The 26,943-nt window shown below is 29.2% G+C and overlaps 8 protein-coding genes across 12 annotated transcripts; 4 read left to right on the top strand and 4 right to left on the bottom strand.

Moving 5' to 3' along the window:
* Positions 1-70: 70 nt before the first annotated feature.
* Positions 71-3,601, bottom strand: LOC117608638 (U3 small nucleolar RNA-associated protein 14 homolog A). Its single transcript, XM_034334066.2, has 7 exons — positions 3,313-3,601; positions 3,016-3,232; positions 2,531-2,827; positions 2,200-2,451; positions 1,664-2,135; positions 651-1,426; positions 71-585 (listed from the first exon to the last, which is right to left on the bottom strand). The coding sequence occupies exons 1-7, from the start codon at positions 3,408-3,410 to the stop codon at positions 157-159; spliced, it is 2,541 nt and encodes an 846-aa protein (XP_034189957.2). The 5' UTR covers positions 3,411-3,601; the 3' UTR covers positions 71-156.
* A 27-nt stretch (positions 3,602-3,628) lies between these two features.
* LOC117608650 (guided entry of tail-anchored proteins factor 1) lies at positions 3,629-5,198 on the top strand. Of its 2 annotated transcripts, none has more exons than XM_076690831.1 (4): positions 3,629-3,827; positions 3,899-4,046; positions 4,147-4,214; positions 4,285-5,198. In XM_076690831.1, the coding sequence occupies exons 1-4, from the start codon at positions 3,759-3,761 to the stop codon at positions 4,474-4,476; spliced, it is 477 nt and encodes a 158-aa protein (XP_076546946.1). In that variant the 5' UTR covers positions 3,629-3,758; the 3' UTR covers positions 4,477-5,198. The 2 variants fall into 2 exon arrangements, with proteins under 2 accessions (XP_076546946.1, XP_034189975.2); XM_034334084.2 differs by having other exon boundaries at positions 3,899-4,064.
* LOC117608641 (coiled-coil domain-containing protein 6) lies at positions 5,101-8,931 on the bottom strand. Of its 2 annotated transcripts, XM_034334073.2 has the most exons (6): positions 8,524-8,927; positions 7,366-7,906; positions 7,136-7,271; positions 6,940-7,067; positions 6,761-6,855; positions 5,101-6,622 (listed from the first exon to the last, which is right to left on the bottom strand). In XM_034334073.2, the coding sequence occupies exons 1-6, from the start codon at positions 8,743-8,745 to the stop codon at positions 6,470-6,472; spliced, it is 1,275 nt and encodes a 424-aa protein (XP_034189964.2). In that variant the 5' UTR covers positions 8,746-8,927; the 3' UTR covers positions 5,101-6,469. The 2 variants fall into 2 exon arrangements, with proteins under 2 accessions (XP_034189964.2, XP_034189963.2); XM_034334072.2 differs by having other exon boundaries at positions 6,761-7,067; positions 8,524-8,931.
* A 136-nt stretch (positions 8,932-9,067) lies between these two features.
* On the top strand, positions 9,068-10,005 carry LOC117608652 (nuclear nucleic acid-binding protein C1D). The gene is made up of 2 exons (XM_034334086.2): positions 9,068-9,491; positions 9,565-10,005. The coding sequence occupies exons 1-2, from the start codon at positions 9,278-9,280 to the stop codon at positions 9,732-9,734; spliced, it is 384 nt and encodes a 127-aa protein (XP_034189977.1). The 5' UTR covers positions 9,068-9,277; the 3' UTR covers positions 9,735-10,005.
* Positions 10,006-10,097: 92 nt separating this feature from the next.
* Positions 10,098-10,827, top strand: LOC117608651 (uncharacterized). The gene is made up of 2 exons (XM_034334085.2): positions 10,098-10,231; positions 10,292-10,827. Exons 1-2 carry the CDS (start codon positions 10,224-10,226, stop codon positions 10,713-10,715), a joined length of 432 nt encoding a protein of 143 aa, XP_034189976.1. The 5' UTR covers positions 10,098-10,223; the 3' UTR covers positions 10,716-10,827.
* Positions 10,828-11,129: 302 nt separating this feature from the next.
* On the top strand, positions 11,130-14,804 carry Papss (3'-phosphoadenosine 5'-phosphosulfate synthase). Of its 2 annotated transcripts, none has more exons than XM_076690799.1 (6): positions 11,130-11,327; positions 11,706-12,509; positions 12,580-13,014; positions 13,086-13,295; positions 13,361-13,643; positions 13,718-14,804. In XM_076690799.1, the coding sequence occupies exons 1-6, from the start codon at positions 11,265-11,267 to the stop codon at positions 13,810-13,812; spliced, it is 1,890 nt and encodes a 629-aa protein (XP_076546914.1). In that variant the 5' UTR covers positions 11,130-11,264; the 3' UTR covers positions 13,813-14,804. The 2 variants fall into 2 exon arrangements, with proteins under 2 accessions (XP_076546914.1, XP_076546918.1); XM_076690803.1 differs by having other exon boundaries at positions 11,159-11,479.
* A 630-nt stretch (positions 14,805-15,434) lies between these two features.
* LOC117608637 (uncharacterized) lies at positions 15,435-20,991 on the bottom strand. Its single transcript, XM_034334065.2, has 3 exons — positions 20,246-20,991; positions 16,152-20,157; positions 15,435-16,059 (listed from the first exon to the last, which is right to left on the bottom strand). Exons 2-3 carry the CDS (start codon positions 20,079-20,081, stop codon positions 15,766-15,768), a joined length of 4,224 nt encoding a protein of 1,407 aa, XP_034189956.2. The 5' UTR covers positions 20,082-20,157; positions 20,246-20,991; the 3' UTR covers positions 15,435-15,765.
* A 1,288-nt stretch (positions 20,992-22,279) lies between these two features.
* Inos (Inositol-3-phosphate synthase) lies at positions 22,280-25,591 on the bottom strand. 2 transcript variants are annotated; one of them, XM_034334071.2, is made up of 8 exons: positions 24,581-24,731; positions 24,340-24,495; positions 24,097-24,269; positions 23,747-24,014; positions 23,379-23,633; positions 23,051-23,293; positions 22,875-22,983; positions 22,280-22,774 (listed from the first exon to the last, which is right to left on the bottom strand). In XM_034334071.2, the coding sequence occupies exons 3-8, from the start codon at positions 24,204-24,206 to the stop codon at positions 22,401-22,403; spliced, it is 1,359 nt and encodes a 452-aa protein (XP_034189962.1). In that variant the 5' UTR covers positions 24,207-24,269; positions 24,340-24,495; positions 24,581-24,731; the 3' UTR covers positions 22,280-22,400. The 2 variants fall into 2 exon arrangements, with proteins under 2 accessions (XP_034189962.1, XP_034189961.1); XM_034334070.2 differs by lacking the exons at positions 24,340-24,495; positions 24,581-24,731 and adding an exon at positions 25,123-25,591.
* Between the last annotated feature and the right edge of the window lie 1,352 nt (positions 25,592-26,943).

Genomic DNA, 26,943 nt, shown 5'->3' with positions numbered 1-26,943 from the left:
TAAAAGCAATAATAACCAACAAGTATTAAATAAAAAATGTTTAGATGAAGTAATAAAATCTATTGCATGTTGATAAAAAGTACATTTCAGAATCAAATTTAAATGTTATTCGTTCAAAATTAATTGTTACACAATTACTGTATGATATAAATTTATCTATTTTATTTTTTTCTTTTTCTTAGGAATAAATTTTTGTTTCTGGTTTCCTTGTTTTTTAATTAATACATCATCACTCATTGGTTCGATAATTTTTCCCAGGGTAGTTTTAACAGGAGGTTTGATTAATTTCTGAAATGAATTTTCTGGTACAAAGTTTCTACCAATTGGCATTCTCAGACTAGCTTCATAATCTTGAACAGTTGTAAACGGATGCGGCAACTCGTTAACCAAATGTTCCTTTATTTTAGACTTCTCTTCTTCAAATATTATTACATCACCTTTATTCTCATCCTTACGAGGTATATCTTTTGGTACTTTTATAATAAGGCGTTTTCTTTTACGTCTTGATGCCTTTACATTCTTTCCACCCCAATTACCCCAACCTGGTAGAGTTAAGTCAATGTCTTTCGGTCGAGACTGTTCTACCTAAATATAAAATTTATACGTTTTAAAAACAATTAATAAACAACTAATGTATAATAAAAACGTACCTCTTGTTCTTTTTCTTTTCTAAATTCTTCTACAACATCATCGTCCGCAAACGCTTCACTTATTACATTATACCTTTCTTCTTCATCTTCAACATCATCCAAAGCGTCATTACCTTCTAAAATATCAGCTGGGATATCTGTCTTTAATTGCTTAGGTTTTACATTTATGTACTTATTTGGATCTATTTCTACTTCAGACGTGTTTGATTTATTTACAGATAATACATTATCGTATTTAATATTTTTAGAATTCTGTAATTCAGTATCTAATTCTAAACTTCCGTTAGTGATACTTTCGATTAAAGATGAATCTATGATAGGTCTCCGATTTTTAGCTTGAATTTCAAGTCCATCAAAATGATCTTTTTCGTCCTCGATAATATTCTTAAACTTACTCTTTCTTTTAGCTGTGATATATTTTTGAGTAACCTGTTGCAATTTCAATTCAATCTGATCATTCATTTTGTCTTCCATAACATCAAACATTTTATTTATTTTTTCAGTGTTCGAGTGACCAGATGTTAAAGAATTAGATACATTCGGTGCATGATTATTTTCTAAGAATTCCACATTCCAAGCGGAAGTAGCTGTAATATTATTTGATGCGTGTAAATTAGCTTTTTTATCCATTTTCTTATTGTTGTTAGATAATTTCCTCTTTATAGTGATATTAGATGAACTATGTTTTATAGTTTCAGCATTAAAAGCCAATATTTTTTCATTCTTCTTATGGTTTTGTTTTTTAAATGACTCCACATTACAAGTACTATTTTGATCTGTAATTTAATAATGAAGTTTATTTACCTTAAAATGTAAATATCTTTTTCACTAAACAAGGTGCCCCACTTAACTTGAACATGTTAAATATCTCTGTAGTTGATAATGTAAAAAATTATTTAAAAGTAAACATTAACAATGTTATACAAAACCCAAAGAACCATACATTTCGAAAATTGTTCCGGGCTCAAATTAAGCAGAACACTATTTATATATTTTTAATTCTTTAAACATGCCTTGAAAAGTAGAAGTCTTTAAATGGTCTAATGGAGTTATTTGATTATTTGATTTCTGTTTTGGTATTTCTTGAACGTGTTGAATTTTTGGAGATTCTGTTTTAGACACAGTGTTGTAATGTAATGTAATGTTGGAAATATTAGAATCTTTTAAATTTTTTGAAGAAATTTCTGTTTGTTTATTTTCAATTTCAATTTTGTTTTTATTAATGGTATCTGACTGTTGATTTTTGAATTGGCTCTTTTGATCATCCCAATATTTACGATAACTGCTAATAAATTGATCGATTTCTGATTCACTTTTAGTGTTATTAATCCATGGATTTTCTTTGTCATTGGATGATCGCAAATATGCAGTGTAATTTATACTCTCGTCCTCTTCTTCATCATCTTCTTCTCTATCAGTCGATTTTTTTAACTTTTGTGTTAATTCTCGGCTAATTGATAATTGTTGTGCAAGTTCTTGTCTGGTCTAGTAGTAAAAAAATGGAAGTATTATCAAATAATATTTCAAAATGTTTTTTATATGTACTTACTTCTTTATCATACTTTGCCATAATTAGCTTTGATTTAGCCCATTTCCCTGTATTTTTATGTCTTAGTGACATTCGTTCTTCTGCTCTAGTTTTATCTAACTGCTCAAGCTTTTCCAATGCAGCTTCTGGATTAGTTTTTTGTAACTGCTCAAATTCTTTTAATTGTAGTTTTATTTTCTCTTTCTTTTGAACACGGTGAAATTTTTTACTTTTAATTTTGTTTTGACGACGAGCCCTTGCTTCTTTATAAGACTAAAAACGGATAATATTAAATTTTAGAATAGAACTATTTTGACAATAATTTAAATTACTGTAATATAAATATCCAAACCTGTTGTGCCCTAATTCTGGCTGCTTCTTTTCTTCTCATAATAACTTCGTTTAATGTCAATTTTAATGTATCCTCTTTCTGTTCAATATTTTCCTTTTGTGGTTCCAATAAAGCAAGCTCTTTTTCTAAGTCTGACTGTATCCTAAATCTTTTAACAAATTCTTTAGATGGTTCTAATTTCATTGATGGTTGGTTTAAAGGAAAGTGAAGGGTTTCTGCTGTTCTGTTTTTTGTTATTATAGCATTCCATTTCTTTAATTCTTTCTTTGCATTTTCAAAACCAACTATGCGTTTTATCTAAAGATAAATTAAAAACATTTGTATAATTTTGTCTCTTTATAGCAACATTTTAAAATACTGAATATAATAATATTTTATTATACAGTCAATGCTTATTATACTGCTTCTTTTACAGCCCTATAGCCAGCAATATAGCAATAATTTATTGCAGTTGGATAAGGTACAATAAGACAAAATATTCTTACTCTTTCTGCAGCAGGTTTTTCCAAGGGTTTCTGCAGAACACGGATCTTTCTTTTCGCAGATTCTAGGCTTTTAGTAACATCAAGATGATGACCCTTTTTACCTAACACCTTAGCTAAATCATGTACTCGAACAGTATCTAAATCAGATACTCCACTTTTTACCAAATGAAATTCTGATACTTCTAATGTAGGTTCACTTCTTTCTGCCTTTTTAACCCTAACAAAGATTTAAAAGACATAATTATTTTATTTTTATTATGGGTTACTATAGGTTAAGTATCAGTTATTGTTATTTACCTTTGTCCTTTATCAAGCTGCGATACCGCATCAAGTAATTTAGAATGAAATTTTGATACATCTTGCTCTGTATCGTCTAAAAATTCTAAATCACTCATTTTTCTATTTTTCTGTATCAAAATTCAAAAACACATGCTTCCGTCCCGGAAGCAGAATAAACCTATAGTCATGAAAGAATTAACACGTTGAATCCGAAGGCGCTCCCTACTCACAAAATAAGAAAAATGTGGAAATTTTTCAATATATAATTAATTCCCTAGTATTTATTTATGAATGTAGGAATATTACAATTAATATTGTTGGTATATATATTTTTGAACATTATAACCTTTAAACCGCTTTGTGAGTTGACATTAAAGAGCAACTTTTTAATTAAGGTTATATTTTGATTATTATTTATTAAAAGATATTATGAAATGTGAACTTTTTCTTATCATATATATAAAATGAATTTACTTATAATATCAACTGTAAGTTGTGTGTTAGAATATGTTATTCCAGCTTTAATTAAATACGTAAGTATTAAAATATAGGTGATTTTATATTCTTAATCATATTCTTTTATTAATTGTTAGTTTTATTGCAGATTACGTCCCGTTTTTATACAATGAATAAACAAGATATAGAATTACGAAATGAGTTAATTAACTTGAAACAGGAAATGACTGGGATATCTATTGTAGATGAATTTTCAAAGTATGCAAAACTTCAACGTAGATATAATAAATTAGAAAGTACCGTAAAAGAACAAGGTAAAATAATTGCATTATATATAAAATATTAATAAATAATTGTCAAATTCATATGTTCATTATAGCAAGTAATATTTTTCAGTAAATGAGCGACTGTCTTCCAGAAAAAAAGTACAAATGTATTTGACATATGGTTTCCGCTTATTAAATGTAAGTACCACTTTTTTATTTGTTTTATATGACTTTAGTATATGTAAAAAGTTATCATTTAATTTTACAGGGTTTATTCATGATAATTTTACTATATCAGCATAAAAATAAACCTGTAATAACTTTACCAAAAGGTACATTATGGCCAATACAAAGTTTATTAAGTTGGCCATCTTATCAAGAAGATTCAATTTCTTTGTTTATGTGGCTAATAATTGCTAAATTAGTTATATCTACATGTAAAAAAATTGATGTAACATAATATTAAAATTTCAGGAAATTAAATTGTTTATACACAATAGAATAAAGATTTTTCAATATATGCATGTATGTACATGAATTTACCAAAATATTTAATCAAATATAAATCAGTGTTTTAAACAAGGATAATAAGTTTTACAAATGTAATAGCAAAAAAGTGACTGTATTTCGTAAAAGCTTGAGTAAAGTACATAATATATAATAATGAAATATATTTGCATAATTACTGATAAGTAATAATTCTAAATTTTAACCTAGATTTTAACAAAATTTCTGTATGTATGACAATTAATACATTTATATTTCATATAACGTAGCAAACAATATATTATTTATCTATTTTTTAGAGTATTTATGAAACATCTATTTCATAGAACCCATAAAAGAATTTATAGTTTCTTCCGTTAATTGTTTTAGGGAAATATTTATTATTTCATCAATATCCTTACTGTTTTAATTTAGCTTTCATGTTTCATTAATTTTTATTCTTTTTAGTGACATTATGCTTTAACATTGTGACACATATCTAAATGTTATATATATAAATTGGTATCATGGGAAATTTCAATAATGCAAAAATTTAATTTTCTTTATAACTTAAATGTTGAATTACTAAATAAGGAATAAACACGTTGTCCACAAAATATTTTTTAATAACAAATTGAATCATCTCACGATTTTAATAGTTTTAAGCACCAATAGTAACTAATAAATGTTCGAATTGTTATATTATTACAGCACAATTTTGTGCTTATTTTATCACATTCAGATAAACATTGATTGAAAATATTTTATACATGACATATGTTATAAGACAGTTAATGAAATTGTAAATAAAAAAAAAAAACATATTAACTTAATTTTTAAACAAAACATTTTCAAAAACCAGTAAAATCAAACAAGCAATATGCATATCACATAGTGGTATGTTCAACAAGTCAAGTTAAACAAATACGATGCTTGTAACATTGATAATATAAACAGAAAGGTATTTGAAACATTTCAAAGAGAATATTACAGATATCAATTATCTTCTCAAACGTTTTAACATATCCATAAGTAAATGCAATAATGTGTCATGTAAATGTTATCTTCAATGTAGTATTAATTTCAAACATAGTTTGTGTAAGTTAATATGTAAAATACTGAAGTTATGTGATTGTATGTAAAAAAAAAAAATTAAATCAACAGCATTTAACAATGTTGTAATATAACGAACATTCTATGAAAAATTTATAATAATTTAGGATAGCTTAATGTTTTTATTTCATTTTCCGTTGACAGTTCTTTTTTAACCACAGTTGCGTATTTATCTTCAAGGCATATTAATTTTTTAATTAATTCTCGCTCTCCTAATTTCGTTATAAACATTATTTATACAAAATTATTATGTTTTCGTATTATGCTATATAGTTCTGTTTCAAGAATTAACATTAAAACAAAAAGAAAATATTTAAATTTAAATAAGTTACATAGTAACCATTATAAAAATATGTTTTCTTACCACCTAAGTACTTAAATTAACGATAAACTTTTTTCGTACTATATTTAAACATCGAAAAAAAAAATGCATTAAGGTTGTCATAACAACAATGAAGTATAAAGGAAATTAGAAGAGCGAGATTATAATAATATCTCTCCCTTCCTTAACTTTTATTTTGTTAGATTATTTTAAAGCAGATCAAATATTTATAAGTGATTATTTACTTTTTTTCGTAAATACTGCTTTGTATCATGTTACGAGAAATATTTAAGCGATTTGATATGAAGTACAGAGCAATTTATAGCATATTCATTTTTTTATGGATATTTTTATAATTAACATATATGCACTGTACTATGAATGTAAAACAATTAAAATGTTAAAAACTGAAATTCATTCTAAAATAACTTTTGATGATGTTATACAATCACATAGTACAAATGCATCAACAAAAGTGTTATTTTATACGAATACATGATGAAATATTTATGATAAGAGAAATTCAACTGACTTATGTTTTAGTAATATCCATTGGTGAGCCGCCAGTTGCATTTGTAGTTGCGTTTGCAGCGATTGGTGGACCAGTTGGACTTACAATTGTTGGTGGAATTGCAGGTTTAACAAATCTATCTGATGTGCGTCTATTAGACATTACCACATGGGCCTGTTTGTCAATAATGAAATATTAAAAGTTAATATGAACTTACAATATTTTACGTTTTGAATTTGTTATTTATATTATTAATAATACTACTGACATTTTATTTGATGGATTATTTGACTATAATTAAATATAACTCACAGTGGAAGGAGGCGATGAACTTGCAAATGGAACTGTAGTATGCTGACCACAAGCATAACATCGATTTGTATTAAATCCTTCTCTGGTCGCTGAACCTATTAAAATAACATAAAAGTATTTAAATTTTTGTATAAAATAATTACAATAATATTTGGAGAATAGTAAATTGTTATAGTTACCTGGACTTAATGGTCTAGAGGAACTAGGTGAAGGATTATACGGTACAGGGCTAGAAACAGTACGATTTCTTATGTTTACACCAGACATCACGATTTCATTATAGTGCCGTTCTTCTTCCATTTCCAAACTAATAAACAGGTAAAGTTTCAGATTAAAATAAAACACTTTTACAATTTTTATAATGCAATTATTTACCTAGATTCTGATTCTGAAAGATGTCTACATAAAGCTTCGCGACGTTCTACTTCCAACTGCAATTTTCTTTGAAGTCTCAAGTTTTCTTCACGAATTTGTTTCTCTTCGTTCACATATCGTTGCATTTTCTCTGTATCTAATTTGAAAAATAACATACATTAGACAATATATAAACCATATTTGTTATTAGTTCAATTGAATTCATATTTCTGTATGATAAAATTTCTTACGTTCTTGTTGCGAGATGAGCAATGTATGTCTTAGTCGGGCTACTTCGCTTCTTAAAGTTTGAATATGTGTACTTAGACTAGTAGCAGTATCACCATTATTAATTTCTCTCGGTGAAGCGGGATCCGATACAGGTTGATCTAATTTTATTTGAAGCATTCGTTTCTCTGCCTCTAATTTATCCATTCTTTTCCACAATTTGTTTACTAATGCTTCTTGCTCTTGCTCAAGTGTATTTTCAAGTTCAACTTTCTCTCTGCGTAATTGCTCTAAATTGCTTTGTTTAGCAAGTGTTTCAGCTTCAAGCTTTTCTATTTTTCTCATTAGTTTATTTACAAGACATTCTTGCTCTTGTTCTAAGGTTTGTTCCAAACGACATTTCTCTTGACGCAATTGATTTAACTTTCTTGACAGATCATTTGTTAAGCATTCTTCTTCTTGTTCATAATGATGTGCTAATGTTTCCTTTTCTTTCTTAAGTGCCTGAATTTTCTTTAATAATGTATTACTTATAAATTCTTCTTCCTGTTCAGCTTTAGCTTGCTATAATATAATCCAATAAACAAAACAATAATATTACTACAATATATATATGAACAAATTAGTGTTAAATGTAATTTTTTAAATTATTTTTAAATTACAAAGTACATTTATAATACAATATGGAAATTAACATAATAGGAAATGTGCATGTATATGTATATTAATATTACAGAAATTTTTTATTACAAGTTAACAGAATAACATTTATATTCAAATCTACAGATTAATAAACTTTTCAATACAATTATTTCATCATTTCAAATTAATGAAAAATAAATCTAATTTGTATATTGAACAATATTATGCAAAATAACATTCATTACATAAATTGAAACTGTATGTCATTGATTCGTACTTCATGTGTCAATACAGAAACCATAACTGAATGAAAAATTAAAATCTAATTGTAATAAATCTGAGAAACAATAAAATCAAAAAAATAAATCTTTCTTCCAAAACATTCTGTTTCATATTAAATAAATGACTATAATTTCGAATGAAATTATTAACTACTTATATATAACAACAGAAAATATTGAATATGAAATAGTATATGTAATCAATAACTGTGTCGATATATTACGAATTGAAATACTAAAAATACAAAAGCAACTTACTATGATGACAGAGGCTTGACGAAGACCACGATTCTCCTCCTGCAACGCCTTTACTCTTAATTTATACGTTTCAAGCTCAACTTTAAGAACTCGATTATGCTGTTGCAATGATTCAATTCTTTTTTGAAGTTGTTCTCTAGTTACAGGAGACGGTGGCATCATTATCGGTCCTCCGTCAATTGAGCTTGAGTCGCTTTCAGATGCGCTATCACGGTCAGCCATTTTTCTTAGACAAAAATTTCTTAAAAAAGAACTTACTATTCTTTCCTTTTCATTGCACGCTCAAGTGAACACGTACAATACGTTTTCTTTAACACGTAAATATGCAGTTTTTCGTTAGAACTTCATTACTTTATGAGAAAAAAGCGTTATATTACTGCATACTACCGCACAACATGTGCTCTACCATAGAACGAATCAGCTGTTTGATTCTCCATGAATTACTTGAAAAGAAGATGTCAAATTGTACTTTGAAACTGTAATTCCCTAGAGTTTAGATGACTTTTTATGAAAAATATGTTTTAAATAATGATTAAAGCAAATTACAAATTAAATTCATTACGATATCTTCATTATTTCAAACATTAATCAAGTGTTTCTAAAGAAATTTATAAAAATTGCAAACAGGGCGGAACACATATTACTCTGCAACTTCAAGCTCCATAAACAAAGAAATAAGAAAGTTGTTTTGTGATGGACGGTTTGTAAGAAATTTGTTTATTTATTATTGAGGTTATAATTTTTTTAAATAAACATGGATGCAGATTTTGAAGAATTATCAAATGATACAAATCTCATTGCAAGAGTTACACAATTTCATGATGCAGCGATGAGAATCGAAGATACAATTAAAATGGCTACAGATCCAGAAATATATGAAAAACTCTCTGATGAAGATAAAATTCAGTATGATCTATTGATGTCTTATTGTTTAAATAGTACGTTTTGGATGTACTTGCGTGCAGAAGGTAGAATGTATTTTTTGTTTTTATATTGATAATTTATCTATTTTTTATTTATATTTTATATTCGTTTAATTAGGAGTGGACCCAGCAAAACATCAAATAAGATCTGAAAATGAACGATTGAAAAAGTCTATGGCACGTGCAAAACAGATCAGTGATAGAAATAGTCTTATGCCTAGAGTGAATAAAGATGTTGCAAAAAGATTTGTAAGAAATTCATTATGGGAAATAAATAAGAAAAAATGACATGAATGCATTTGAACTTGGATCATAAATTAAAGTGGTTTAAATTGTTTAATGCAAAATACTTAAAATATCATATATGTTCTATTATGTACATATTTTTGTATTTAAAGAAAGAAACAATTTCATGTATTGTATAATGTACTAGGCTCTACACAAACTCTATATTATACACTGGACATGTCATAAGTATATATAAGACACTTTTTACATTTGTTTACCATTGTAACCTTGATAAACTTTGCGATCTCGTACAAGTCAAAAATACTTCGAAATGAGAATGATTGTAACAGTAAAGTACATGAAAAATATATTTTTGCTTTGATACAAAATTTTTCATACACTTTTTTCTTTTTTATTAAACAAAGAAGATACAATAATATAAGAAAAGTTGAGTCATATTTGTTTTCATAAAACAGTGAACATAGTTTAAATATATTATCATTTCAAGTAAAGGATAAAAATTCTGAAAGAATTTTACATTTCACAACAATGGATCAGTAAGTAATTTATTAATCATGCGCATGGTTATATGTATGGTTATAATTTCATGTTTTAAGGATAAATAAATGCTTGGAAGAATTAAGAATACAATCTTCAGGACAGCATAATGAAAAACAAGAGAACTATGTGGCTGGAAAAATTAATAATGTTATTAAAACATTAGACATAGTAATTGTAAAACCATATTCTTCTAAATATCTTTTATATTTTGGAAGTCCTTTGTTTTTGAGCTGTTTAAATTATTCAGATTGTAAATCAGACTATGCATTGTTAGGCTACATAGATGATATTTTTGGATCTATTGCAGAACCTATGTATTCTGTAAGTGTAAAATGTGATCTAACAAAGATTTTGGATGTTGAGGCTTCAGTATATTATTTTCCTAATAATTCAAGTACAACACATATGTATGTGGAGTATATGCTAGATGAAACTATAAATAAAGAAAAATATAATATTAGAATGTTATCATCAATTTGATGTAGAAGACACTTTCTTTTACATTTTTTGTACCATTACTTATATACATTCTATTGAAATTTTTCAGTTATAGAACTTGTTTTGTATAGAGATTGTAGAAGATTAAAACTAAATTGCCATCAAATGGTTTATTTTTTTTAATGATTTGTGATCATTTCGTCATGATAATAAACATAGTACGAAATAATAATTGCTTTTATTTTTTAATATAATTCACCTATCAGACTATTTAACTCTTCAACCTATAATTTAGATCAATTTTCAATTTATATACCCATATATACATACATGATATAATTATAGATTGTGTAATTATATAAAGATGTGTTCTATAGAATACATATTTCTAAAATATAACATATTTTAAAAATCATCTGGCACGTATTATACAGTTATTAACTATATAACATGTCATCTGTTAAAGCGCTAGTGTCTACAATTGGTTCACAGTACCGTTAAAGCGTGCTTCGCAGTGCTTTGCAGCCGCTACTGCTTGGGAAGTTCCCGTCGTTCTTTATAACGTATTGTTTATTATAATTTTAAACATTAATGACAACTTTTAGAAAGTTCATACACGCCATAATAAAATTTGAATCTGTATTTTTATGTTTAGTAAGTTCTTTTCCATTTAAATACGTAACACATTAAATTTTCATTCTGTTTGACTAACTGCCACGTATATACATAAATGTACATATAAATATACAAAAGCAAAAATTATGTCAAACGAAACTTCTGAAATCCCAAATAAACGAATAATGACGGTATGTATCGACTAAACAAGTTCTACATATATTTAAATATATTTTATGTCATAGTATATTGTTAATTTTTGTTTTAATAAATGTATTTTTTTTTATATAAGTAAATGCATTTATGTTTATGTGTAAAAGAATAAATAAAGATATTTAAATAGTTAGAAATTTTTAAAAATAATTTTTTTAAGTTTCTTGTTTAATATCTTATGTTATAAAGAATTCCTTTTTTTAGACTTGTTCTAACGTATCAGAGCAAGCACATCATGTATCAAGAGCAAAAAGAGGCCAAGCAATAGGAAGCGTAAGAGGCTTTCGAGGATGCACAGTTTGGTTAACAGGGCTTTCTGGTGCTGGAAAAACTTCTATAGCTTTCCAAGTTGAAGCTATTTTAGTTAATCATGGAATTGCTGCTTATGGCCTTGATGGAGATAACGTAAGGAGTGGTTTAAACTGCAACCTTGGTTTCAGCAAAGAAGATAGGAAAGAGAACATAAGGAGAGTTGCAGAAGTAGCTAAATTATTTGCTGATAGCGGTCAAATTTGTTTATGTAGTTTTGTATCACCGTTCGAAGAAGACAGGCAAATGGCAAGACAAATTCATAAAATGTCTGATCTTCCATTTTTCGAGATCTTCGTCGATACGCCCCTTAATGTATGCGAAGCTAGGGACACGAAAGGATTATATAAAAAGGCGCGTCAAGGAGCTATTAAAGGCTTTACTGGAATAGATCAAATGTATGAGAGACCAGTAAACCCTGATTTAGTGGTAACCACTGAAAACTGTACTCCAGAAGAATCAGCTGCAACAGTTATAGATCTTCTGGAGAAACAGTGTATTATACCAGTGCTTCAAAAACCAACAATACCGATACGGGAGTTATTCGTTCCAGAATCACGAATATCTTCTGGCAAAGCAGAAGCAACTACTCTTCAGAGCTTAGAAATTAGTGAAATAGATGTACAATGGCTACAGGTTTTAGCAGAAGGTTGGGCTGCTCCTCTCACTGGTTTCATGCGGGAAGATCAATATTTACAGGTATGAATTTTTCTAATGATGAAATATAAAATTATAATAAAAACATAAAATACTTAAACAATATTTTTAGACCCAACATTTAAAATGTCTCCTTGATGGAGATAAGGAAGTTAATCAATCTGTTCCCATAGTTCTTGCGATACACACGGAAGATAAGGAGCGTTTGGATGGGCTTTCGGCTTTCACGCTAAAGTACAAAAATAAAGCACTTGCAATATTACGTAGGCCGGAATTTTATTTCCATAGGAAAGAAGAAAGATGTGGATGGCAATTTGGTACTAATAATTTGGGCCATCCGTATGTAAAAATGATTCATGATTCTGGAGATTGGTTAGTAGGTGGTGATATTGAAGTTTTTAAAAGAATTAGATGGCATGATGGTCTGGATAAATATAGACTTACACCGAATGAAATCAGAACGAAATGTAAAAAAATGAAAGCTGATGCTGTATTTGCATTTCAACTTAGAAATCCTATACATAATGGTCATGCATTATTGATGCAAGTATGTTGATTTATTATTTACATATATATTTTATATAATAAATCTTTCCATTTTTTTCTACTTTTCTATAGGATACTAAAAAGCATTTATTAGAAGAAAGAGGATTTAAAAATCCTGTACTACTTTTACATCCTTTGGGTGGTTGGACAAAAGATGATGATGTACCGTTACATACTAGAATTCTTCAACATGAGGCAGTACTAAGTGAAGGTGTTCTAGATAGTAATTCTACTTTATTAGCAATTTTTCCAAGTCCAATGATGTATGCTGGACCAGTTGAGGTATGAGTTATACGTATATAACTACAGTACTTTTCTCCGATTTATAATTTTCTGTTTATTATTAGGTACAGTGGCATGCAAAAGCTAGAATGAATGCAGGTGCTAATTTTTACATTGTTGGAAGAGACCCAGCTGGTATACCACATCCTAACAAAACTGTAACCTTAGATGGAAATCTTTATGATCCTACTCATGGAGCTCGAGTTCTGTCAATAGCTCGAGGTTTGCAAGATCTGGAGATCATTCCATTTAAAGTTGCAGCGTATGATAAAAGGCATAAAAAAATGTCCTTTTTTGATACAGAACGGAAAGGAGATTTCGAATTTATATCAGGAACAAAAATGCGTAGTATGTATTTTACATATATATATCTAAAATGTAATAGAATTTCAAAGAATAATATTTATAATATTCTTTTACAGCTTTAGCAAAAGTAGGTGAAAATCCACCAAGTGGTTTTATGTCGCCTAAAGCATGGAGTGTTCTTGCACAATACTATCAAAATTTAGAAAAGTAAAAATTATAATTGGTTATAATAGAACAATATTGGTACTTTAATTGTTAAGGATAATAAGTACAATAACGTTTTCTTTTATCGAAACGTTCATTAAGATTTAGTTTTTGAATTATTAACAAAAAACGTCAACCAATTAGAGCGCGCATAAGGCGCATGCTCACGCGCAGGAGTATCGAGTGTCGGTTACGAACCGACGCGGTTTCCGAGTAGTTTGTTTCCGACCATGGTCGAGGCCGGTTGTCATTGCGAATATTCCCGCGGCTGATGCCGCTCTGATTAGTCAGTGTTTTTAATTAATAATTTAAATACTAAGCTTTAGCCAGCATTTTGGTAAAGGAAACAGTTGTTCAGAATCACCCCAACTACCACCCCCTGAAAGGATGTTCAACCATAGCCGGACACCCTGTACATTTGTATGTATATTTGTACATTTTTCTTGTATAGTACAAGGATTTTAATATTTACCTCTGCATCAAATAAGTTAATACTTATTTGCATTTATTTTTAACGTAACATATATATGTTTTTATTTTGTATAAAATACAAAATGTAATACACACTTTATTTGAATATACATAAAGTGTTTATATTTATTAAAAGAATTGTATATTGTCAACTTCAAATTATACATAATTGGAATATAAATTTATTATACGTATGCAGTAAAAATTTTTTAAATGCAACATCAAATAGAAAAATATTTGATATTCAAATTCTTTTATTGCTACAATAAAATACAGATAAGATTGATGGACAAAAAGATGAATAATGTAAGAAAATAAATATAGAAATTAAAATGTGCAATTTCGTTACAATTAGGAAGAAAACAAATTTGCTAATGTATAAACTTATAGTAATGTGTGTAGTTGGAAGATGAAAAGTATTCTTGTCATTATAATTCAATTAATCATGCAGTATTTCATAATAGATTTAGTAAATATTAAATTTTCTAATGTAGCACGTAGAAATAACAAATTTAATGGCAATTTTGCAACAATAAGAAAATGAAGATTTTTAGTAGCAAAAAATCTTCTAATTCATAATAATATAAAAATGAAATATCATTATAAAGTAATGCAAATGGTTTATTAACTAATTATACTTAATTACACCTAAGTGATGTTTAAACTAATGAGCGTTAATTTTGTAATGTATAAAATTTTTGTCTTAAACGTACAAAGTTATATTTGAAATATATATTATATGAACGTATATTACATATTGGACGATTTTCCTATGCAATCAAAAAAAGAAACCAAAAGTATTTGAGAAAATATTGGATCCTTTTTTTCACTTTGCTATATTTATAAAATGCATGAATAATGGGTAAAAATAGTTATCACCCATAGTTCATAAATTAGGGAATGAAAAACACTAATGAAAAAGCTTATGTAATTAGTAAATGTGACAAACTAAAGAAATTTCAATCGTATAGTTCACAAATAGGCATATGGTTATGAATAATGTCAATTTTATTAATATCGTGAAATTTATATTTGTATTATTAAGTAAAATACTTGTTTATCTTTTATAGATTTGTACAAAATACTTTATATCCATACTACAGATATTTTTATTCATTATTTATAATGAAACAAAAAATTTTGTATTGAAAGCATTACGAGGATAAAATCTGTTGTATCATTATTTTTTACAATCTTAGCGTGATTTTACTAAGTATCTTCATACAGTAAAATAATCTTACAAAACTGCAACCTTAATAGCAAAATGTTATTTTGACCTTTGGGTGTATAGTTAATATCCTAAAAAGTTTGAAATCTATATATGTTTCAAGGAAATATACATTTTTAGAATATGCTGTATTTGGGAATGTGATTTACTTCCTACAATTTATCCCAAATAAACAGTTTTTTAAGTGTATAATTAACCACAATAAAGTTGATTATTTTTTCTTTACAAAGAATATCGTATATATAGAATACGATACTAAATTCAATTATTATACATAATAGATGCTGTAGCTAAATTGACCTCTGTATTTGCATCAGACAGATCAGGTAAAGACAGCATAACTGGGATCACTTGGATTTTTCCTGAATCATCTTCTTGCTGCAAATGAACTACAGCACCTGATTGTAATATTTCATTTGTCATCATTTCATCTGTTATTATTTCTGCCGGTTCAATATTGTCCGCCGTTACTTCTTCAGTATAGACAGTGGTATCTTCCATGTTCATTATAACTTCCGCTGCATCCGAAGCTTCTCTAGACGTTTCTTCATATTCCTATTAAAAAGATGGGTGCATTATTAAAATTTTAATTAAAATATTAAATACTGAATATAAAATATAAAATTATGATTATAAATAATTAATACCTGTTCATATACTTGTTCATATTCTTCAGTTATTTCTTGTTCTTCAAACTTTACTATTTCCTGTTCTTCAAACTTAACTATCTGTTCTTCCTCGTACTGTTGATCTGTTTGCTCTTCGTATTCGCCCTCGACAATCTGATGTTCTGCATTAGTTAAACTTTCTTGTTCGTGTTCAGAACAGGAAGAATCTTCCTGGACTTTAGGTTTAATATTTCTCCCAGGTACTATTCTTTTGAATCCAGATCCTCCTAAACTTTCGTGTCTTCTCTCATGTTTGTTTTTGTCACCTAAATATTTAAAACGTTGCCTACACACACTACAAGAGTATGGTCGTTCATTAGTATGAGTCCTTTCATGACATACAAGAGCACTAACTTGTTTACATCTCCAAGGACAATATCTACATTGCAACGGTCTTTCATCACTGTGTCTATTCTGGTGATGTTTAATCAATTGTATTTTCGTTTTCAAGTTAAATCCACAAATTTCACACGTATATGGTCTCTCTTCAGAATGAGATATCATATGTGTCTTCAACCTGAGCTGATTCACAAATCTCTTGGGACAATGTGGACACGGTAATGTTCCTTCTAATCTGTTATGAGTCACCATCATATGGTGTCTTAATCTTACTTCAGAAGTGAATGTTAATTCACAATCTAAACACTTCATTGGATCTTTCTCCATATGAGTGTTTTTAATATGCGTTCTTAAAATCATTTCTGTTTTAAATGTTTTATTACAGTGATAACACGACACTCTTTTCTTTTCCGGTGCTCCATCCGTGTCTTCTTTTACAACACCAGGAAGAGACTCATTGTGTATATGAGACATGTGCCATTCCAATGATCTAGTCGAGATCATTGATCTGTTACATATGTGACATGTATACTGTCTACCATCCTTGTGAACTCGATTTCTATGTATAACAAGTGTCGAGTGGTTTGGAAACTTTTCACCACATACTTGACATGAACATTCTTTTAATCCTCTACTATCAGTTTTCTCGTGTACTCTCATATGCAATCTTAAGCCATCTCGCCTATTGAATCCAACACCACAAGTGTCACAACGGTACTGACGTTGATCTTCATGAATTCTTACATGTTGTTTCAAAGTTGAGCTATTCTTAAACATTTTGTCACAGTGTGGACATTGAATGGTATACGCTTTATGAGTATGCATATGCTTAGAAAGACTATAAAATGGAACTAATTTATGACAAACTGGGCATTCTCTTTTATTGCCAACCGGTTGATGTTTACGTATTCTATGATGTCTAAGACTCGCAGGATTTTTAAAGTCTGCTCCGCAATCCTCGCATAAATAGGCCCTTAATGTTGTATGTACTGACTTTAAATGAAAGCTCAGCTTCTGTTTGAATGCAAATTTTTTCGGACACTTTGGGCATTGATATATTTTCTCCCAGCTCATGTGTTGGGTTTTTACATGCTGATCTAGAGTTCCTTGATGTTTAAACTTTTCACCGCATACATCGCATAATTGTCCATACATATTATCGCAATGTTTCTGCTCATGCTGGCGTTTCTTTCCCTTTGAATCTAACATCACTTCACAGTATTTACATAATAACTTTTTTATGCAAACTACGCTGTGATTTCGTTTTGCCTTATTAGTTGGAAATTCTTCCATACAATCTTCGCAAAAATGCATAATTTTATAATCGTGCATCTTTAAATGCTCCTCGAGAATATCTTTAGAAGCAAATGTTTCTGGACAATAATCACATTCCAGATAATTTTCTTCTGGAATGTAATCTGCTGGTTGACTTTCGTCTATTAAATCAGGCAAATTGTTTTTAAGCACTGCATTATTTCTATCCTCATAAAGGGAAATAATGTCTTCGTCTTTTAATCTTGTAATTACGATTTTACGTTGCTTTAAATAATCTTGAAAATCCTGTAAATTTTTTTCTTTCTCCCCTAAAATTCTTGCCAATTTTTCAATATTTCCTTCTGTATAAGATTCGTCAAGTTCTTTCTGCAAAGATTCTTTTTTCTTCTTTGCTTCCTCCCATTTTAGTTTAAGCTTTGCTAAACGTGATAAATACTCCTCGGTATTTACATATGATTTTTCATTAACGGATTTTTCTTTTTCTGGTTCCGCCGCAGTATCCGTAATATCATTTTCAATTTTTGGAGTACAATCATCTTCATCTTTAATAAATTGTACGTTTACAGTTGATTCGTTTTCCGCATGCGGAGTAGGTTTCTGGCTATCTTGACTTTCGTTACGTTTGAAGTAACGAGTTTGAGGTTCTTCGGTCTTTATAGGGAGCGAAATACTAGCATGCCCACCTAATACCTTCTCCCGTTTTTTCTTATATTCTTCTATTTGTTCTTCTATGATCTGTTCTCTTATTTCAGACTTTTTTGTCCGTTCTGGAAACAAATCCTTTTCTTTTGTAACAAGTGTTTCGTACCGTTTAAAAATTTTATCCATCGGTTTAATTTCAAAAGGCTTTTTTCCCAAACATTTGTCATCTTTTTTCTCTAACGGTTTATCCATTTTTTTTACTTTCACTAATAATATTTCATTCGGTTTAGATCCCTTTACTGTAACATACATGATTCCATCTTCCTGGGTACTATTAATGTTCAAAGAATTATTTACATCTAACTTTTGTACTTTAAAATCTTTATGACCACCATTTTTATCAGAAACACCAGACTGATTTTCATCTGTTTCTTCAGACAAGTCTTTTCTAGTTTGTAATAAAAGTCTTCGTTTTAATATGTTCGGTTGTTTCGTGGATTCTTTTGTACTTTCAGCATTACATGCGGTCTCAGTTCTAATTATATTTTGTGGTTCACAAGAATGATTATTACCTTCTGTATCTTCTATTTTAATGTATGCTTTTAGAGATGAATCATACTTATATGTTGTTTGATTACAATCAGTACTTTCATTATCTGGAGCTGAGTTATAATCGCAAAGAAACATTGATGGAGGATATTGTCTTGGAATATTTTCTTTCTGAATATTTCGTCTTTTTACAGCTGGTGTTTGTACAACTACTTCATCATCAGATTCTGCTGCATCAGAACTATCAGGTTGAAAAGGAGGATCATCCGGATCAAACTCTTCTATAGATTCATTATCACTGTTTTCTTCAATTATCATTTCTTCAAAAACTTCAACTTCAGGCTTTTCTAACTCTTCAACATTCACTTTTCCTATTTTTATACAGTGTAAATTATCTTTCACTGGAATATCCTCAGGTACTTTTTGTACAAGTACCTCTTCATTATGTTCCTTACTTGTAGATGGATTGAGGAAATTATCTTCCACAATATTCTCTACATGTTTCTCAATACGTTCTACAGATTGCATCTTCTTTGCTTCTAGATTTCTTGTTGCTGTCTCAGTCAGAGTAAAATGAATGGACTTTAATTTAACTTCTGCTTTCTTAATTTGCATAAAAAATTTATAACTCATTTTCAAATCACAAATACAGTCCATACACATTTGAGTGGATAAACTGTCATATGAATTTATTTCTTCCAAGTGTTTAATCTGTTGACTTAATCTCATCTGAATACCTTTCTCACTAAAAATATCAACTAATGGAAACTTTAAACCAGCACAAGTCCTACAATATTTTTTCAATTCTTGTTTAGTTTGCTCCAATATAGATAATTTTTTTTGTGCAGATATTTTGTTGTGCAACGAAATTTTAGTTAACTCATTCAAACTATTAGCATCGTGAGTCAATAATTTCACACGTGGTGTTATCTTCTTTAATTCATTTATGTCTTTAACTTGTCCAAATGTTTCTTTAGTGGATTTACACAGGGGTTTAATATCACTGTCATATGCATTTTGACTGTTACTATCACTAGATTCAAAATTATCTGGTTTTACTTCGCTATAATTATGATCCTTGTTATTAATTTCAATGCGCTGCATCTTTGATCCACTTATTTAAATTTTTTTCATTGTACATATATATGTCCTAAATATGTATGCGCAGAAATTTTATGACCTGAATAAAGAAATACAAAATATAATTTTAATTCATACTTTAAGAATTTTATATAACATGACATTATAAATAAAAATATCTGGCTTACCGTTTTATCATGCTGTTTATGCATGTTGTATGTTAACTACTGTATATATTGTATATCATTATTACAAACTCATTGATTCATACAAAATTGATAAAAATATGTTCAAACAACTTAATATATATTATCGTTACTTAAGAGCTGTAGTAGTTATCGATATTTCCAAAGTTCTAAATTCTACACTGTTATTTGTAAAATTGATAATATTTTGAATCTGTTCTCTTAAAAATGATTTAATATCTTTATTATCAGCATACGACAAATACGAAATTACATTTTCATAATCGCAGGTATTCATTTTTCATTTAAAATTGAGGTTAAGTAAATATAATCATAAGGAGTGTGTACTCCTGCACATAAACATAATGAAAACGTGATCGGTGTATGTTACACCGATTTTTAAATTTCTTAAATTTTACCTTACAATACTCGTCGTACGGAAGAGTAATAACGTTATTCAAAAGTTTTTCCAAACTCTCGCTAATATAATTTCTTTGTAATGTTATCCAGATGGCGCCGTTTAATGGCGCCTATGGCGTATGTTATTTTCGACCTACGCAACGGACATTCTACAGTTCCGAAATTCATGACTAGTTTTCAATAGTCATAGAGTATTTTTGTATACAATTATAACGCATTACAAAGATTCATCATAGAGTAGAATTCGAGTAATATAACTTTCGTGAATAAAAACGATTAATCTACGCGCACTAGGGAACGAGAATTCGTGCCACGTTCAACTATCGTGTTCTGAAATTCCTTTACTGATGCTATGACGTTGTTAAATTCGTAATGGCCGCGATTCTATCTTTCGTATTAAAAATACAAATGATAAAAAATTTAATTTAACTGTCATAGCACCCGTATATAGAACGATAAAATATGATTTTAATAAAGAAACAAAATTTATGTTTTCTTTATTTATTTTATTAACAGATTCAGATGTTTATCGCATGCTCGTGTAAGCAGCCGCGAAATGATGATATTTGAAAGGCTGAAATTGAAAATTTAGTAGCTTTAATTGTTTTAAATAGAACGGCAAAAATAACAGTAAAATACTTATAAGAAAATAAATAGAAAATAAATAACATAATAAAATGTGCAGGTATTGGCTCAAATTTTTAGGTTTCTTTTAATTATTATTCGTTCAACGAGATCATACTTGTTATACGACGAGTTTCGTTCGTTCTGCGCATGTTAGCTCTGATTGGCTTAAGCATGCCTCGTCTGCGCAAGCGCCCCGGGATATTGCGCATATACCCAGCGATCTTATATTCAGTATACTCTTCGACCTTTGACGTTGTTAGTTCTTTGTTCCTTGTATTCAAATATTTTTGTGCACCATGTATACGACCACGAAGTTAGAGGCAAGAGTGGAGGGCCTTCCTGAGCTGCGTGAACAGGTATGGTCTTTCGTTAAATGAATAACAAAATTTGTGTTAAAGTGTACTACAACTCTGTATTTTCTTTAGCATTTATTTAAGATATTTTATTTATAAACACATAACATGTATTTAAACAATAAGGGTATTTTAAAATAGAAGTATTGAAATTGTTTCACAATATTTCAATGATCACAAACTTTTATGCAGCGAGGTCGAATATTATTCTAAACTTAAAAAGACAAGGAACGGTACAGTCGAACTGCATGAATTATTTAACTGAAACTACGTTATTTCTTATATAAAATTGGTCCTCCATCTTCATTTCTAATATAGTGATTTTTTATTAATAAAAGAAATAGCAACATCGGTAAAAATATAGATTTAGATTGTTACTTTTTAAAATATATATCACAATTGTATATTACAAAAGATTATGAAACCTAATAATATACTCAACATTATCACATATTAAATTTGGTAATTTACAAATCGAATCTATGATTTGTAAATTGAAATGAAAAGAGTTTCATAATGTTTGTCATTAATCAACAGTAATCGCTGTAAATTAATGATATCTATAGTTTTCATATCTTGAAAATATGTTTCTCAAACACAAATTTCATTTTGCAAGAGTAGTGAACATTCAGGAATACTAAATTTTCACTGTATTTTTTTTTTAAATGTTCCGTGATAATACTGTTTGTTCCTTTTTTTGTTTGCAAGCAGTAATACCCTTACTCTTAAAAATGTAATTCTTTTTGTTCAACTTCCACTTACTTTCCAAAATTCACTTTGTGCTCGAGCAACATGTTATTTTCCGGAGGCAACGCAAGGCATGCTCTTAACATATTTTCAATCGCAGCTCGTTGTCTAAATAATGCATTTACTACTGGTGTTCCTGGGGGTACTAATGGTGCTTTGCATAGATATGATAGTATGGAAAGTACACTGTGAAATCCAACAAATTCGTCCTCCGTATCCGCTTCTTTAAAGGTCATGCGTGAGCAAAGTTCCGCCAAAAGAACCAAGTCTAAAATGATTGGACTAGCTAACAAAGAGTCCTCACACGTGTTGTGTATTACAATTGTGTTCTGTCCTCCAAGTAAGATTTCTGATGTGTACTCATCCATTGCCCGTTTACTATCACCTACCAAAAGACGAACTAATTAGTCTCATATTTCATCTCATATCTCTGAATGACATGGTAGTCAGCATATTAATACATATGCATATTTTACCATACATACCAACATATGGAACATATTTAATAACAACACAATGATCTGGCTTCTCTCCAGGTTTGTAGAGAATTCTATTTGATTGTACCATGTCATCTACGACATTACTTTTTGAAATCTGAAAAAAGATTAGATTCCATTGTTAATATAAATTACATTTAAGTTGAGCTTAGTAAATAAATTACCTCTTTTGATCGAAATTGTTGAGGGGCAGATAAATTATATCCATCATTATTTCCAAGGTGGTTGTAACTAACGATTGATACTGGTTTAATACCAGCAGACACTAGAAAATCTACAAGCACAGATTTCAGTTTTGTCTGGCCAGATTTAAAGTCATCACCACTAATAAATGTTTTATGTTTTTCTGCTAATTCCAAGGCTCCTGGCACAAAAGTGTTCTGAGGAGAGCCATTGATATATGTACACTGGAAAAACACGAAGTATATTTTAATATATATTACTGACAACACAGTTGTTAATAGAAAAGAAAAAAATGAACAGTTCTCTTACTCCTTCCAAAGCTGCTGCAACAGCAAAAACAGTACTGGGACTAATTTCTGGGTGGTTTTCTTTTATAGCTTTTAATAAATTTTCTGCTGTATCATTTATACCTGGAATGATCTCCGAAAATCGTTCAGTATTAGCAGTCCACAGTATAATTACTTGATCTAATTTCTTAGCTGCTTTAAAGTCTGCAATGTCTTTTCTAATCTGTTCTAAGTGTTCAAATTTTGTACCAGAAATTAAATTATTTGCTCTTTTCTCCTGGAAATATAAAAGCCATTTAAAAATTTAAATTTGCTTGTAATTAATATATCAATAAATATTCATATAGATTAAATAGTAACACAGAACAAAATAAACTAAGAACACTTTACCTGATTAGAGGCAATAAAATCAGGATAATATGTACTTTTTCTTGGTTTCATATGCATCATGTGTGGTATTAATTGCTTTTGTAAGTTAATGTCTAAGACCTTTGCACGTTGCATAGCATCAGCTAAATTCATGCTTGAAATATCCCAGCCATCAAGTTCAATATCATCTGGGTTAACCATTGGAAGCATCCAAGACATTGGAACAAAGACATCTTCTTTGTTTCTTTTTCCCAATCTGACAGTAGATGCTTGAACTAACGATCCGTACCTAGATATTTAAATAAAAAGCATACATAAATGTGTTATTTTATTTAAATATAAAATAATATTACAGTTAGAATGATAAATACCAATTTGCTTTTTGAATGCCATTCTTTGTTTCCCATGTCAAGTTAAGTTTATTTGCTAATAATGCTGCAGTAATAGTTGTACCATTATTTCCACCCCATCCTACTAACATTAATCCAAGTTTTGGAACTTTCAGTTGCGTTCTAATCAGCAACTTTGTTGACACAGGTGTCACCTATTATAATAAATACATGTTTATATTCTGTAATATATTAGTTTCAAGCGTTTAAAATAAATAATATTACGCGTAGTAATTGTTAGTATTTGTATCCAAGCATTTTTCTGCTAGTACACAGTGGTGTACAACACAGCATTTTCAAAAAGTGAAAAATTCATTTCCAAAATTAAAATCATAGCGTTTGAGCAGCTGTTCATTTTTTTATTATATTTGTTCCTTTTCCCTAAAAAAGAATTTTTCAATACAAAACCTGTAAGTTTGATATTTATACAATTTTTTTTTTTTTTTTTTCGAAAAAACCTTCCAACCTTCAAAATATTTATTAAAGTATTAGCATCTTTTCTTGATTAAATGTATTTAATATAGAAATTGATTCAGTTATAAATTTAAATTTCTGTTACTCATTGGACAAGACGAATTAATCATTATAATTTATTAAGGTTTTATCGCATATGCGTAAAGCAAAGCCGATACATTGGAAATGCAGAAAACTGTAAACTACTAGAAGCGGTTATTTTAAAGATTTTTCTTAGTACTGTTATTATTGCAAATAGTGCAGCTTTATGTTCTATCTTAATATTATTCTTCCAAAATGTTGCGAAAATGAATTTTCGCAGTGAAGAATCGTTCTACGCAAAAATATGTTTCCCTACAAGAAAAGAAATAACATTTGCTTAGAATCACAATCCATCTAGTGGAAACTCGCTAAATTATTATTGGTCAGGTTTACCGCTAAATGTAATTACTCGATGACAATTTCAAAATGTAATGAAACCTGTTGTTACACCCATAAAAATAATTGCAGCTAAAAAGAAACATAGTTGTAGAAGAAACGTTTTTATATGCTTACCGTATATTTCATATCGTCGTCTTCCTTAACATTCGTTGTTTGATACTCGTACTGTGCCTCCATATAATCTTCTGTGTACTTCACCTTCGGCGAATCGACGCGAATTTTCAAAGCCATTTTGTATGATATTAAATTTAAACACTGACCGTAAGAGTTATGAATTAGATTTTCGAAAAATTTCTTTGGAAAATATGTGTTTCTTTAGGAATATCGAGTTCAAGGATTATAGATCGATTGGAATGAAACTGACGGTAGTGAATTGATGTATATACCAACGGTAAAGCTAAGGTACCGATCAGTACAATTGCTTTTTATAAAATAATTGTTTTTCGACAACTTATACGTGATATTTGCAATGCAAAGAATAAAGGAAGAATTCGTAGTCAAAACGAACGTAAATAACACTCGAAGGTGAATATCCAAAACGTCGTGTTCGTAGCTGAAACGTAAATGTCGGGAGAACGAACAAGCATGCGCTTTAAAAGAAATGGCGCGGCAGCCCCCTTCCACCCCCAGTTTAACTGGAACCTATTATATTTGGTTACTGCTGGCTTTTTATCAAGCTAACTGATCTAACATAAACTAAACATATGCTTCGTTTGCAACTTCTTCGTCTTCTTTCTTATATTTTTTTCTCCTATCATCTTATAGTCACATCCTGTTTTTACTTTATCTTCTAAATGTGTGTTAGTTGAATATTTTGACGCTTTCAATCGTTTCTCATACGTATGTGTACGTATTTCTCCAACGTTCTTTCGTTTTCCTTTTTTATCGAATCTTATTTTAAATTCCACCTTCAACCGTGTTTATACCGTTTCTGCGTTACAAATTATTCATAAATGTTATTTTAGGTAAATTAATTATCTTATCATGCAGGGAACGTATAATATTCATTTCTCTTCCGCGTTTTGTAATTGTTATAGGATACACAGAAGATCTCGAATATTTGTAACATTTTAACGTGTCATTTTATTTATAATTTTTTTTCTTATATTATATGTATATTATACATTATAGTACATTTTTTAAAACTGCATCCATAAGTTTATTTTAATATAAATAATAAAACTATTTTAAACAGTTCCATTATCAGAAACGATATCTCCTTGTTGCCGTACAACTTCCGGAATACAAACAGATGTTATATCCTCCAATGATTTTTGTTCTGATAATCGATTAGTTATCAGTTTAATTCACCTTAAATAATGCATAAATACGTTTTGTATTTTAAACGATCATTGTTGGCCGGTCTGTGAACTGTTCAATTACATCACGTGTAGCTGGAATGCATAGATTGTTTCAATCAATTGGCACTCGGTGCCTCTGGAACTTTCATAATGGGAGAATTATGTTGCCAGGCCATTCGTAAGACGACCCTCGACAAACGATTATGAACTATAATCTGTTTACAAAGGCTGATTTTATCCAACTCAACGCTACCATTCGAGCCGTTTCGTTTTCATCCCAAGAAACAAGCATCATTACCTATATAATGTACATAACAAGCGTCGTCGTATGGCTGGAAGTGTTCCGGATCGATCAGTATTCGAAATATAATACTGATAACAATCTGCTGATATCGACACGTCCGTTACGACAGTAGAAACGTTCTCCAGTTAACCAGAAACACTATTTTCCCTATAAATATCTGAAAATGGATCAATAAGTTAACACGTTCAACTTGGCAAATGATAATCAGAAATTCTATTTCTCATATATTCAAATAATCATCCAAGAATTTTAATCCGTAAGATTTTAAAATTACGTAAATTTCAAGTAATTCATCTGTAATAAAAAAAGAAGTTTAATCCTATCTTGTGC

This window comes from Osmia lignaria, chromosome 2, assembly GCF_051020975.1.
Source record: "Osmia lignaria lignaria isolate PbOS001 chromosome 2, iyOsmLign1, whole genome shotgun sequence".
NCBI classification, from domain to species: Eukaryota; Metazoa; Arthropoda; class Insecta; order Hymenoptera; family Megachilidae; genus Osmia; species Osmia lignaria.
Note: the sequence above shows the minus strand (reverse complement) of the source record. Positions and strands in the feature narration are given on the sequence as shown.